The sequence below is a fragment of the Trichosurus vulpecula genome, chromosome X (assembly GCF_011100635.1).
Source record: "Trichosurus vulpecula isolate mTriVul1 chromosome X, mTriVul1.pri, whole genome shotgun sequence".
Lineage (NCBI taxonomy): Eukaryota > Metazoa > Chordata > Mammalia > Diprotodontia > Phalangeridae > Trichosurus > Trichosurus vulpecula.
In genome coordinates, this window is record NC_050582.1 from 39,675,344 (window position 1) to 39,690,202 (window position 14,859).

The following is a 14,859-nucleotide window of genomic DNA, read 5'->3' on the forward strand; positions in this document are numbered from 1 at the left end:
CAGAGACCACCAGGTCTAACCCCCTCCCTTTGAGGAAACTGAGGCACTGAGAAGAGAAATGGCTCGCCCAGGGTCACACAGGTCATAAGTGGCAGAACTAGGATTTGAACATAGACCCCTTGACTCCAAATCCAGTGCCGTGTCACCTCCAGACTCATTTAGGGAAGGACGTAGAGATACCTCAAAGAAGGTGTTCCGATTTGGCAGCCAATCTATTGGAAGAGCTCCATCAGTCATCTCTATGGTTCTCCATGTGTGCTGCCCATGGGCCTGGCTTTCTCATACCAGTACTCTCCTTTCATAGGTACAGCATCTCTATCGCACTCTTATTTCGGACAATCCAACCAGGAAATACAGGATTTCAGAAGTCTAAGGATCCTTAGGGAGAATCTAGACCAGTGCTCTCATTTTACAGAGGAGGAAACTGAGGCCTAGACAGGGCAAGTGACGTGCCTAAGGCCATACAGTGACTTAGTGGGAGAGGTGACAGTTATAGAGCAAAAGTTAGCAAAGAGTGCTTGACATCCATCATTTCATTTGATCTTCACAACAATCCTGGATGATTGGTGCACTTACTGTGCCCATTTTCTACATGAGGAAACTGAGGTTGAGAAAAGGAAGTGATTGGTTCATGGTCACACAGTTAGGAAGTATCCAAGGCAGGATCTAGGTCCCAAGGCTTCTTGACCCCTGGTCTAGCACCCTTCCTAGTACATCATGTTACACCCACATTAGAGAGAAGCCTTCAAGCCCAGGCTGGATGGAATGTGGCAGAGGGGATTCTAGTTCGGGTCCAACTTGGCCTAAGTGGTCACCAAGGAACCTTCCAGTGCTGGGATTCTGGGGAGTCATGCTAGCTCATGGCCATACTCATACAATTTTGTCTCTCTGTAGGTTTTGCAAAACATCCTGGAAACTGAACAGGACTACGCTAAGGAATTACAGTCGCTTCTTGGGACTTACTTACGACCACTCCAGGCCAATGACAAGTAAGATTTCCATTGTAAGGTCTTCACTCAATAAAACCCAATAATGCCAGCCAGTGTAGCCATTACTTCACTGGTGTCTTGGAGCTGGGCAAGTGCCCTTTAAAAGAATTCCCATCATGCATGAGTTGCCAAGAACATGGCCAGGGCAGCAGAAATCCTACAAGATGTCGCTCCCCAAGAATTTGGCTGTGGAAGAGAAGATCTGATTTCCCTTTCTGCCGGGTGCCATGTTCTTCCTGGATCTTTTTTCCATGGTGTGTCTGGCTTTACCCTCCAGAAATGAAATGGGCTCCCTGGTTATTTTACTCTGTGGTTCTCGCCAATAATCCCCGTAAGCACGTGAATTGGGCAGGACGCAGATTGACTCTGACCTTTGCTCTCCAGGAAGGCCTCTCTGCTGGGATCTGATAGTGGGAAACCCCAGCAGAGGGCTGCCCAGAGGAACTGCAGGCGGCTGACCTCAGACAGCTCCCATTCACTGGCAGAATTTTCTCCTTCACCTTTGCACTGGTAAAAAGCAGTTGCTTAGAAAGATGGCTGGCAGGAAACTAGCCTCTCCCACCTCTTCCTAATGGCTCTCCCTGCTTCCGGTTTCTTGGAGATATCCTGGAGTCTTCCCTCTCCTTCCCCTATCCACCAGTCTGATGAGTTGCCCATTTCTTTCATTTCTGCTCCTGCAGCTTTTCTCCCCTTCTTCTCCACTCACAGAACCACTATCCTAGGTCAGGCCCTTCTTAGCCCTCACCTGGACTATGGTAATACCTTCTTAACTGCTTGGAGACCCTGCTTCCAAGCTCTCCTCTCTCCAGCTTCCAAAACAATCTTCATAAGGCACAACTCTGACTATGTCACTTTCCTGCTCAAGAAGCTTCAGTGGTTCCCTATTTACCTGTGGGATAAAATACAAACTCCTTGTTGTTGATGATCTTCATTTTGGAAGAACACCATTGACGTCATGTTAGTGATGTCTTGACCTGTGAGTGAATTGGATTCAACTGAGGCAGAGTTGCACAAAGTTGTCAGCCTCACTCTCCCTTCCTGAGTCATTGAAGTCCAGTGGCAAGACAAAAGTCAGGATGACCTTGGCGTGTTCCGTGTCTGACCAAGCTCTAAGCGCTCCACAGAGCCTGCTTCAGCCGCCCTCATGGCCATGGGATCAAATTGTTCTTTCTCATCCGCCCATTCCACCAGGGAAGTCTTCATGTGCTTGGGGTGGACATCCCCCTAACTCACCGATGGGTTTGAGGCCTGTTGGCTACTCTCAACCTGGTTTAGCCCTTCTACTGAGATGGTTTTACCAGGGTGTGGCTGCTGTGTTTGCTACAGCTTCTTGGAGTCACAGATGAGAGACAAACTCTTAGCCTGGCATTTAAGGCCCTCCAGAATCCCCCTTCAATCTATCTGTCTTTCTCCCACCTCCCAGCTCATATAGTTTAGTCAAACTCGACTGCCCCCTGCCCCCGATTCACTTCTGTACCTTCACATATATGATCCCTCTGCCTGTAGTGGCTCTGTGTCCCAGGCTCCATCTTTCAGGAAGAATTTCTCGATCCTTCCCCCCTCCTCCTCCCAGTGAAAGTAATCTTTCCTTCATCACATGTCACTGACCACTTCTCATCTTCTTCCTTATCTCCTCCTTCCTTGTACTTGGGTCTCATTCTCCATAGCAGAATGTAAGCTTCTAGAGGATGAGACCTATATCATTCCCCATCTTGCACAGGGCCCTGCAAACAGTTGGCGTTTACCATGTGCTCTTTGCCTTGAGTTGCATCTTGGCCATGTGAGGTAACCATCAAAAGGCCCAATTGAGCCCTCTTCAGTGTGTAGATGTCCAGCATTTGTAAACGCAGACTCTTTGTACAGGCATGTGTTAATATTTACCTTGGCCAGGTTTTATCAGAGATTAAGATATTGGCAGAGTCCGGTGGAAAGCTGAGCAATGATTTGTAATCAGTCTGTATAAGTGAGAACAAAACCTTCCCCTGGCTGCTGTTCCTTTCTGAGCTGAGCTTTTTGTGCACCGACATAGCTCCATCAAAGGGAACACGATGTGTGTTTAGCCCTCTCTTCTTATGTTTACCAGTTCTTTCCTTGATGTGGTAGAGAGGGTGAGACTTGGGGCCCGAAGCCCTATATGGAGATATATGTGGAAACCTAGTACAGTCTCTGCTGTTTACCTGAATGATCTGGGGCAAATCCTCTCCTTTCTCTTGGCCTCAGTTTTTCCATCTATAAAAAAGAGAGGCCTGGACTAGAGGACCTAAAGGTCTAAGATTAAAGTCTTCTTGCTCCTTGCTGATAGTCTCAACTCCAAACCATGTGTTCCCAAATGATGATGAAACGAGATATCTGTACTGTGCTTTGTAAACCTCAGGCACTACGTAAATGGTTAGCTTTTCTCATCAGCCCTTGTCCAGCTCCTCATTCCTGAATTTTCTCTCATTCCCACTTTTGTTGACTTCCCTCCCAACGATAAAGAGCTTGTTATTCCAGGAAGCCTCTAGCTTTCAGCTCCTAGACTTAGCCCTGCGAGGGACCTCAGAGACTGTCTAGTCCAACCCTGTCATTTTACAAATGAAGAAACTGGGGCACAGAGAGGCTAAGGTCCGTGGTCACCCAAGTAGTAAGTGGCAGAGCTGGGATTCAAACTCACATGCTCTGATAATGAATCCAGGGCTCTTCCCAGTGGACCTCCCTACCCTTCCTTTATTGTACCCTCTGACTTCATGGATGTAGGGAATTCCTGGTAGGGAAACTCCCTCCAACAATGGAGAGTAGTAACTCTTGTGGAGTCTTAGAGAGTTGCCCAGGCCATAGAGCTCCTCCATATCAGCGGCAGGTGAGTTGAGGCCTTCTGGGCTCCCAAACTGACCTGCTGTCCTGCTCCATTGCCGTCTCTCATACTGGAGTGGGGCTAGCTGTGATAAATCTGAAGACTTCGGCGATTATGGGAGCATGGTAAGCTCAGTGGATCTGAGATCTTGAAGGTAGAAGAACCCTAGTCTGTACTTGCAGCAGGCCAGGAAGCAGTTTTCTGGTTTGATTCTCACAGCAATCCCATGAGGTAGATGCAGTAATAAGAATAAGAGTAAGAAGTAATAGTGAACATTATATAGCACTCTCTATGTGCCTGGCACCGTGCTGAGCGCTTTACCTATGTTACCTCATTTTACTCTCACAACAACCCTAGCACGTGGGGACTGTTATTATATACTTTTTACAGATGAAAAAACTGAACCTAAGTAACTTGCCCAGGGTCACACAGCTAGTGAGTGTCTGAGGCCCAATTTGAACTCAGGTCCTCCTGACTCCAGGCCTTGTGCTCTCTCCACTGCAGCACCACCTTGCTGCACTATGGTAGGAGATGGGGGGGTGGGGAGGGATAGGCAAGGGAGATAGCTGGACACCAGCAAAGTCTTGAGAGAATAGAGGAAGTGTGACCAGGGAATGATTGAGGCTAAGAAGGAAGGAAGAGATAGAAGTCAGAGAAGGTAGAGACACACATGCTGCCTGGCCCGTGCCTGGGGAGACTTGCAAGTGAATCAGCTTCTCCGGCATTGAAAGGCTCTGTATGAGTCAGGCTGCTGACAGTGTGATGCACTTGCAGGGGTCAGAGGGCACAGTTAAGCTCCCATATAGCCATGGGCAAGGAAGCAGGATCTTGGAAGATTGCCTTTTTATACCTGCAGCAAAATGAGGTTTTTTTTGAGCTGTCCTAGAGAGCAGAGTGAGACCTTTTAACGCTCTAGGGCCTTTCAGTAACATCTGAGTCTTCCCTTTCTTTCTTAGCAGGTTATTCTGAATGTAAAAATGATGTCTACCTAGATCTATTGTCTGGCTGGAGGGAGGATTGAAAATGGCAGGCCTCAGAGGCTGTCTGGTCTGCCCTCTACCTGAAGCCTGAGTCTTCTCTACAGCATCCCCGATAAGGGTCATTCAGTCTTTGCCCGAAGGCCTCTAAGGAGGGGACCCCACTGCCTTTCAAGGCAGCACAGGCCATGCCGGAACTGTTCCACTGGACACAGGAGGCTTTTCCTTACATCAGGCCTTGATCTGCCTGTCTTTGGTTCCCCAACCCTGACTGCTCCTAGATCTGCCCTCTGGAATCAAGTAGGACACATGTAATTCCTCTTCTACCTGACAGCCCTTCCAGCCCTTGAAGGCAGTCCCCAGACCCCACTAAGGCTTTCCCCTCCAGACCCTTTGTCAGTGTCTGTAGACTTACCAGCTGGGCAATGGCTTTCCTAAATTGGGATGGCCAAAATTGAAGCCGATATTGCCAGTGTTGTCTGAGGGGGGCAGAGAATGGTGAGACTGTTGCTTCCTTTATTCTCCATAGCTCACGGCAACCTTGGCTTTTCTGGCATCCATAGGATACTTTTCCCTCAGGTTGACCACTAAGCTATCCAAGTCTTTTTCACTCTAATCATTATCTAGTCCTGCCTTTCCTGTGCTGTACTTGTAGGGTATTTTTTTGAGGGGGAAGGCAGGGCAATTGGGGTTAAGTGACTTGTCCAAGGTCACACAGCTAGTAAGTGTGTCAAGTGCCTGAGGCTGGATTTGAACTCAGGTCCTCCTAACTCCAGAGCCGGTGCCCTACTCACTGCGTCACCTAGCTGCCCCTGTAGAGTATTTTTTTTGACCTAAGTATAGGACTTTCTCTTTATCTCTGTTCACTTTCAGCTATTCGATTTGGCCCATTGCTCCAGCCCATTGTGGTCTTTTGTAGAATCCATCTGACCTCCACTGAGTTAGCTGTCCCTCTGTAACAATAATGTGGCTAGCAGCTACTGTGGCTGTGTAAGACCAATAACACCAGCATGCAGAAGGGCTGCCAGCACAGATTCTTTGATCTGCTTTTCTAAGGAAAGCAACTTTAAGGGGTTAACAATCTCAGTTTAATTAAACATCCATATATCATTCACTTAGTTCAGGGGGAAAAGATCAGCCCCCTGAACTTCAGGGCAAATACAAACAGAAATTACAAACATCAACAGACAGACCTTGTCTAATTCAAATCACAATTCATAGTTACCAGAGAAGCACCAACATCTGGGTTACAAAGCCGGGGCGGGGGTGCTGTTTCAACGGCTTGCCCAGAGTCTTGTCACCCTTTCAATGAGTGTAACCCCAAAAGTCAAAAGCTAACCATCCAGTACATATACCCTGTTCATGACCCTGAGGGCTTGAGGCTCACCATTTAGGGCGCAACAAATCACTAGCACCAGGGTGTGGGAAAGTTAGTTAATTTGCTAGTACCACCATATACTTTGTTCCAATTAATGACTCCCCATTGTCTTAGTGCTGAGAAACACTCCAAGACAAAAGATCCCACTTTACCTGCCCCATTCAAACAAAGGCTAGACTCATTAAAGTCACTTAATAGCAAAAAATTCTGCTCTGATTACCATTACACCCTCCCAACCAAGAGTGTGCTGGAGCCTGAGCCCCTTGTTAATTTTTTAGTGGAATTCGACAAGCACTACAAATTAAGGCTTGATTTGTTGTTTTGTTGATGTCTGGACTTAAGAAAATGATTTGTTAATAATTCAGATCAACCTTAAAAGTGTGTCATGGGTATATGGTTTTCTCTTGCTCCCAGAGCCACTTGTTAAACATTTACCAACATACCCTGCTCCCAGCTTTGTGCCACCTATACACATGATAAGTATAAGCCATATATGTCTTATTCATGTCATTGCTAAAAATGTCTGATGGCATGTGGCCAAGAACAAATCTGTGGGATGCCTCACTGAACCTCTTTCAAGGCTGGCATCGGCCCATTTATGACTAGTCTTTAGGTGTGCTCAGTCAAGCAGTTTTTACACCTCCCTGAAGTAATTAGTTGTGAATTGAACCCATGTCTCTTCATCATAGCTAAACCAATGCTGCCAGAGACTTTGTCACACACCTTCCTAAAAATCAGTGATCTCTGGCGTTTCCTTTATGAATCTGTCCAAAAAGGACTTTAGGCTAGCTTGACATGATTTCCTTTTTCACAAAGCCTTAGGCTGATGCCTGGTGCTGGTGCTTTCCTTCCTAAATGTTCATAAACTATTCCTTTAATAATCTATTACAAAATTTTGCCAGGAATTGAAGTCAAGTCCACCAGCCTGTAGTTTGAGGATGATGCCCAGTTCCCTTTTTTGGAGAACGGTGATGATATTGACCATTTCCATTCTCAAGGAACTGATACTGTTCTCTGTGATCATTCAGAGACTGCCAGTAGTAGCTCAGTAATCACCTCTGACACTTCTTTTAGAACCCGGGGAGGTAGTTCATCCTGGCCTGATGCCTTGTGTTCATTAATAGCAGCTAGTCTGTTCCCTTACTCTCTTCTCCTTTATCTTTGATTTGGACTTCCTGTTAATTATTCCCAGTCTTTACTTCCCAGGCTGAGGATCATTTCCTTGGCAGAGAAAACAGCAGCTTCATGAGAGTTGAGTAGTTCTTCCTTCTGTCCACCCATAGCCCACTGGCATTGTCCTTTAGGTCACCCTTAGCCTTCAAATGTGTCATATGCTGGCTTGAAACCAGATTTTGAAGAAAGTTCCTCCCCAAAGCTTTCTCACTCATTGTGGCTTGAGATCACTGATGGATGGAGCTCTTAGAAGGGCACTAGAGACAAATTTTACTGACTTCCCTAGAGATGACCTGAGTTCTTCCCCTCCTGGTGCCCATGTTCTCCCTCTGAGTTGCAACCCAACACCTCTCTGATTTCACTCTTGTTCTTGGTGGCTGCCCATTCCTTCTGGAGTATTAATTGGTGATTAAGATTAAAGTATTAGCTAATTAGCCAACTAGAGTATAACTCCCCTTCCCGCATAGTTACTTGCCTTTGTGAATAAGGATAATCTTAAACATCCTTCAGTAATAATAATAATAATACTGTCATTTCTACAACCATTTCAAGTTTGCAAAAGGCCTTATTTGTATTAGCTCATCTGAGCCTCCCAATATAGCCCTCTGAGGGAGGGAGTACTGGCTGTATTCTCTGCATTTTACAGATGGGGAAACAGCTGTGGACAAGTTACATGACTTGCTTGGGGTCACTTTGTAAATGTCAGATGGGATTTTAACCCAACTCTTTCTTACTCTAAGGCTAGTACACCTTCTACTATGGCTCACTGTCTTTCTAGATCAGAGATCTGGAGTCAGATCTGGATCTGGAAGTCTGAGGACCTGAGTTCAAATTCTAGTTCTGTTACATACTACCTGGGTGACCTTGGGCAGGTCTCTTGACATCTCTGGGCCTCAGTTTCTCTCTCTTCTCTCTGGAAAGTGAGATGGTTCCAGTAGCTGATCTCTGTGGTCCTTTCTAGCTCTAACATTTCATGATCCTATGACTTGAAGGAATGAAACTGTCATGGTGAAGGGACAGGTGGTAGGGTTGATATTTCAGCCCTCAAATCATGCCATATAGGCCGTCACCCACTTGGAAGACCAGACTGGGCTGTCCATCTGAGCCGTGTGATTCCCCAAATTGTGAAGTGATGAGTGAAGTCGGGACTATTCTCATCTTTGGTATGGCTGGAAAGAACAACCCAAAAGGGCTTCTCAAATGTATATTCTTAGCAACTCAACCTTTGTGCGCGTGTTCCGAGGCCTGATTCTGCAGAGACAGTGCCAGTCGGGGACTGTGCCCTTCAAAGGCAGTGGCCGCTGCCTGCCTACCCAGCAGCCAGCAGGCCATTATTGTCTCCTTGACATTGCCCCTGCCCGCTGCCCCCACCCCCTCCCCCAAGCTGTTCTAGTGTACCGAACTGTGGTCAAAAGGACTCACTGGCCTGTCTTCCCATGGCTGCCTGACTCCTTTCTGTCTGGGCATCTGCCCCGTGGCTTTCTGGGGCTCCAGAGGTGAGCTGTCTGTGGCACCAGACGAGGCTCTCCTGCCCCAAACTGTAGTAGGAATGTGTGAATAGGAGGGATGCAGGGGCTGGGGGCAGTTAGCTGATTGGGTCACTCTGCTCTGGGCACAACTAATAACAAGGGGTCATAGCTTTAGAGCTGGAGGGGAGTTTAGAGGTCATCTTATTTTACAGAAAACAAAACCGAGGCCCAGTGAGAGGACGTGATTTTGCCCGGAGGCAGTTAGGTGGTGCAGTGGCTAGGGCATTGGGCCTACGGTCAGGAAGACCTGAGTTCAAATCCAACCTCAAGGACTTACTAGTTGTGGGACCATAGGCAAGTCACTTCACTATTGCCTGCCTCAGTTTCCTCATCTGTAAAATGGAGATAATAACAGTGCCTACCTCTCAGGATGGTTGTAAGGACAAGATGAGATGTATCTGTACAGTACCATGCCTGGTACCTAGTAGGTGCTTAATAAATGCTTATTCCCTTCCCTTTTCCCTGAGGTCACACATAGACCTAGACGCATCATTGACCTAGACTAGAATAGACCTCTAAGATCATCTAGTCCAACCCCCTCATTTTACAAAGGGGGAAATTGAGGCCCAGAGAGGAGAAAAGACTTGCCCAAGATCATCAAAGTAGCAAGTGTCAGCTCTGGGATTAGAACCTTTGCTCTTAGTTCTTTGGCTTCAGATGCAGTATTCTCCCCACTCTACCACACTTCCTCTTTTTTTTCTAAACAGTAAATTGTTTTATATCAGGATAGGAACACACACCACTGAAGTGTAGGCAGATGGGCTTGGGGTTTTTTTGGTTGTTGTTTTAAATATTTAAAATGACTTCCCCCACCCCACTTAATAATACTTTATTTTTTCCAATTACATGTAAAGATGGTTTTCAACATTCACTTATATAAGATGATGAGTTCCAAATTTTTTTCTCCATCCCTCTCCCCCTCCCCGCCCCCAAGACAGCAAGCAATCTGATAAAGGCCATATGTGTACAATCATAAACATATTTCCACATTAGTCATGTTGTGAAAGAAGAATCAGAAGCAAAGGGAAAAACCATGGGAAAGAAAAATAAAGAGAAAAAGAGTCTGCTTCGCTCTGCATTCAGACTCCATAGCTCCTTCTCTGGATGTGGATGGCATTTTCCATCACGAGTCTTTTGGAATTATCTTAGATCACTGTATTGCTGCTAAGTCTATCAGAGTTGATCATCGCACAGTGTTGCTGTTGCTGTGTGCAATGTTCTCCTGGTTCTGCTCACTCCACTCAGCATCAGTTCATGTAAGTCTTCCCAGGTTTTTCTGAAATCTGCTTGCTCCTCATTTCTTATAGCACAATAGTATTCCATTACATTCATATACCACACCTTGTTCAGCCATTCCCCAATTGATGGGCATTCTCTCAATTTCTAGTTCTTGACCAATATCAATATTTTTGCATCAAAGGGTATGCAGAGTTTTATAGCCCTTTGGGCATAGTTCCAAATTGCTCCCCACAATGGTTGGATCAGTTCACAGCTTCACCAACAATGCAGTAGTGTTCCAATTTTCCTGCATCTTCTCCAACATTTATCATTTTCCTGTTTTTTCATGACATGGGTTTTTAAAACTAAGGAGACCTAACAAGAAGCAGGCAGAATCAGAACGACTATGCGGCCTTGGGCAATTTCAAGGCTGGGTTTGCCCAGTCAAAGTGAAATATTCCATTCTGTGCCTGGGGGTATGAAACTGAAAGTCAGGACACCTGGGTTCAGATCCAGCCTCAGAAACGACCTCATATCTCCATAGACAAATCACGTCACCCTTTGGTGTCTCAGTTTCCTCATCTGTAAAACGAGGATCATAATACTAATGTTGCCTACCCCATAAGGTTGGGTTATTTTACAAAGTTAAAAAAATTATCCAATTATCAGGCATTTTTCCCCCTCTCATCTCCTTCCCCTATCCCACTGGGGAAAATAAAAACAAATAAGGAAATCATCTTGTAACATAAAAGCAAACCAAATTTCCACATTGATGGCTTCCAAGAATCCCACTGCTGACTGTGCTGGCTGGTGCCTGAGATTAAGCTAATTTGAGATCTGTCCCCCAACCCCCCCAACCAAAAAAACCAACAACAGCCACTGAAACAAATCAAGGAAAGAGAAAAAGACCATGGCCTGAAATTGGAATTGAACACTTTAATTTTGTAATTAAAGAATCGGTTTGTTAGAGCATATGATCAATGGGCTTAACAATAAGAAAAGCCAAAGTTGCCTCAACTTCCTATTGGGGAGCTGCCAAATGGCAGCTTTGGTTTACACCAGGACTAGGAAGCCACATGTGGCCCTCTAGATCCTCAAGTGCGGCCCTTTGACTGAATCTAGACTTCACAGAAGGGGTGGGGAACCTGTGGTGGCCACATGTGTCCTCAAGACTGCAGGTTCCCCACCCCTGGTTTACACATGCAAACCTTCTGATACATGAAAGTGGGAAAAGTTTGCGATATTGCGGACACACTTTAGGCCATTCTCATGATTAAGAAATGGCCCATCTGAAGGTCTGGCAGCTCCTTGCGAACTAACATTAATCTTCTCTAGGTTATTAATTGGAATTAAACTGAAAGGAAGAAGCAGTGACCCTAAAATGTCTACAGGTTGAGGCAGCTGGCCAGCCATTTTTCATCTATCTAATCACTGAGGATGGTTGTTTTGGGGTTTTTTTGGTTGAAACCGGTTTCTGGAATTCTTCCCTTCTTCCGCAGAGTGTCTTGAGAGGCAGTGTGGTAGTGGGTCAGGCCCTGTCAGTTGCCTGTTATTGTCCAACAGTTGCCTCTCTGCATTGGTGGAGGGAGTTTTCCCATTGAGAATTCTCTGTGCCAATCAACACAGACCTTAACCCCGCCCAATACCGCTCCCACCCCAGGAGAGTATGTCTGCTTCTTTTGAGTCTTTTGGCCACCCAGTAAATGCTCCGCTTTGCAGTCCTCTTGCTGAGGGCTCTAAGGCCCTGTTTTAGATCAGTCAGCCACTCACTAAGCCTTTATTGGTCAGCTCCTGTGTTAGGTACCAGGTGCTGTGCAAAACACTCTGCCCTCAAGAAGCTTATATAAGCTACAGGCGTTTTGATTTCCGCAGAGGTTGTTTTTCACCTTTCTGACGAGTTGTTGAAGCAAGCTCACTCTCTGAGCAGCTAGGATTTAGAAAACCTTTTGAAAATACTCTGATCCTCCAGTGGGCATTCTCTCCAAGGATGCAGAATTGCCACCCATCCATCCACACCCATTGTTCCTATCTTCCCCGACATTTGCCTCAAGGGGTTCACCCAATGTGTTGGAAGCTTCTGTGTCCTCTGGGCACCACAGGATACCAGTGGAGCCCTCAGAATGAAAATATTAAATGTGTCTATTATGTACGGCCCACTTATTCCTTCTCAGAAACATTGACCCTCCTCTACTTAAGGGGGAAACTGAGGGAAAGGGGTTAAGTAGTGTACTCCCTGAAAGCCTCAAAGAGAACGCAGATAAAAGTAGGAGTGACCCACCAGGAGCTCTTGGCTTCTGTTCCTTTGGCCAGTGCTCTCAATCATTCAGCTGGGCCCTTGGGAGACTGAAAGTGTGTCTCAGACTAATCAGACATCTTTTCCCCTCCAGGCTGAGTGCTGTGGAATTTGCGTCTTTATTGGGCAACTTTGAGGAAGTGTGCACATTTCAGCAGACCCTGTGCCAGGCCTTGGAGGAGTGTGCAAAGTAAGCCTTGGAGGTTGGCTGTGGGTGCGGGAGCCTATGGGAGCGGGGTGGGGTACAGTAAAGACCCTGCAAGTGTGTGTTTGCTTTTGTTACCTACCTGACCGCAGTGGAGAGGAATGATGCCAATGACGCCATTGATGCTCGTAATGTTGGCAGTGGCCGCCAAGGTTGGAGGACATACCTGTGGTCAGTGTTCATTGGAAAGTCACCTCAGTTTACTGCATCTGGTTCACCTGAGGAAGATGCTCATGCCAGAGACCTAATGACAGTCTTGGACAATAGGGGGTAGATTGGGCAACTAAATGATGCTTCAGTGGCTAGAGCATTGGGCCTAGAGTAAGAAAGATCTGAGTTCAAATCCAGCCTCAGACACTTACTGACTGTATGACCCACAGCAAGTCATTTCACCTGTCTGCTTCTGTTTCCTCATCTGTAAAATGGGGATAATCAGAGTATTTACCCTCCCATGTTGTTCTGAGGATCAAATGAGATGATTGTAAAGCATTTAGCGCAGTGCCTGGCACGTAGTAAGCGCTATATAAATGTTAGCCATTGTTTGTTATTATTATTAGAGTGTGAGCTTTGGGCTTTTTCCACTGATCACTCTTAGCATCATTTACTGCCATGGAAAAAGTACTGGTTTGGGAGTCAGAGGACCTGGGTTTGAGTTCTGACTGCTGTTTACTACCTGGCTAACTTTGAGCAAGCCCCTTTCCCTCCCTGGGCATCAGTTTTCTCCTCTGTAAAATGAGGGGGGGTGGACTCAGTGGCCTCTGGGGTCCCTTCCAGTTTGAGAGCTAGGATCCTGTGATTAATGTCTGGCATTTTCACTGAATTCCAAGGAAGCTCGGAGCAGAAAAAATATATCCTTTTGGTAATGCACCATGGGAGTATGGGATTTATTCCTGTTTTACTGTGTAGTATATGTTGCTGAAGTGACATCATGGGATGAGTATGACTTTTAACTCCAAGGGCTTGAGTGTGGCGAAGGCTGGTGATGGGAACTGGAGCTCCTGAATGTCCTTAGGGAGCCTGGGCTGAGCATCGGCCCAAGCTGTGTCCTTGGGGATGGAGCAGATGAGGCCACGGTGGGGGGGTCCTGTAGAAAGCAGCAGGTGGGCAGGCAGCCAGGGCTCCAAATGATGGACAGTCAGAGGCTGAGCCAGCCATCCTTTCTGCTCTCCTCCTCACCCTGCCCCATTCTCACCACCCAACTCAGGTCACATGTTGCTTTTTGTCATTTCTTTTACTTTTCCCCTTAAGGTTTTCCATGATATTCATTTTATTTTGTTCTTTAAAATAAGTTTTATTGGTGCCTTTTGTTCTTCCATCACTTAAATTTGTGGTTGTACACTGCTGCCGTCTCATAGCTCAATCCTCTCCTCTAACAAAGAAAAATGGCTAATTGGAAGAAATGGAAACAGTGCCCACACCTGACAGTATTTATAATATTCCGCCCTCAGAGCCCCTCACCTCTCTACTGAGAGGTGGTTATTTCAGCCCTATTTCCTCCATTTCAAAGTGTTTGCCTATGGAAGGCCCACACAGTGATTTTCCTCCCCTCCTTCCACCCCCCTCCCCCTCCCTCGTGCAGATGGGAGAAGACAGCCAGGCTAAAAGGAGCTCATTTCATTTCTAGGCACAAGAATATTTAGACATGTCCATGCCTTTTGTATTTCTTATACCACATTCATTACCCTATATGGCTTCTGGCTCTCTCCACACTGTTGGTCCCTCCCTTGAATCAAAGAAAAATAGTCACGCAAAACTAACTGACTGTATTAGGGAGTGTTTACACCATTCCGCACCCGTAGTCCCCTGCTCTCTATGGAGTAGTGTTAGTTCATCATCTGTTCTTGGGGACCACGACTGGTCACCCCAATTAATCTGAATTTGGCTAACTTTTAGTGCTCTCCTCCTTTCCTTTTTGTAGGCGCTGTGGATACTGTTCTCTTGGTTCTGTTGACTTTTCTCTGCTTCAGTTCATACAAGCCTTCCCATGTTTCTCTGTATTTCTTATATTTGGAGTTTCTTACCATGCAATACTATCCCATTGTGTTCACATGCCACGATGTAGTCATCCATTCCCCAACTAGTGGGCACCCTCTGTTTCTAGTGTTTTGGTCTTCGAGGCTTTTATTTAGCCAAAAACATTTTCATATTTTATTTTGGGGCTTTTTTTAAAACTGCAGTCTATCTACCAATGCTAAGTATATATCTGACCCTTTTTTGAAGTAAAGTCAACAGTTTCTATTTTTTTTTACTTTGTTAAACAAAAT

The 14,859-nt window shown here is 46.0% G+C and overlaps 1 protein-coding gene across 6 annotated transcripts in view; it reads left to right on the top strand.

The window, feature by feature from the left end:
- ARHGEF6 (Rac/Cdc42 guanine nucleotide exchange factor 6) overlaps positions 1 to 14,859 on the top strand; it is a 116,719-nt gene that overhangs the window by 56,919 nt on the left and 44,941 nt on the right. For all 6 annotated transcript variants that reach the window (XM_036739974.1, XM_036739975.1, XM_036739978.1 and 3 more), the window contains 2 exons: positions 895 to 989; positions 12,485 to 12,580. In XM_036739974.1, the coding sequence (XP_036595869.1) occupies positions 895 to 989; positions 12,485 to 12,580 (191 nt within the window). The remainder of the gene's footprint in view (positions 1 to 894; positions 990 to 12,484; positions 12,581 to 14,859) is intronic.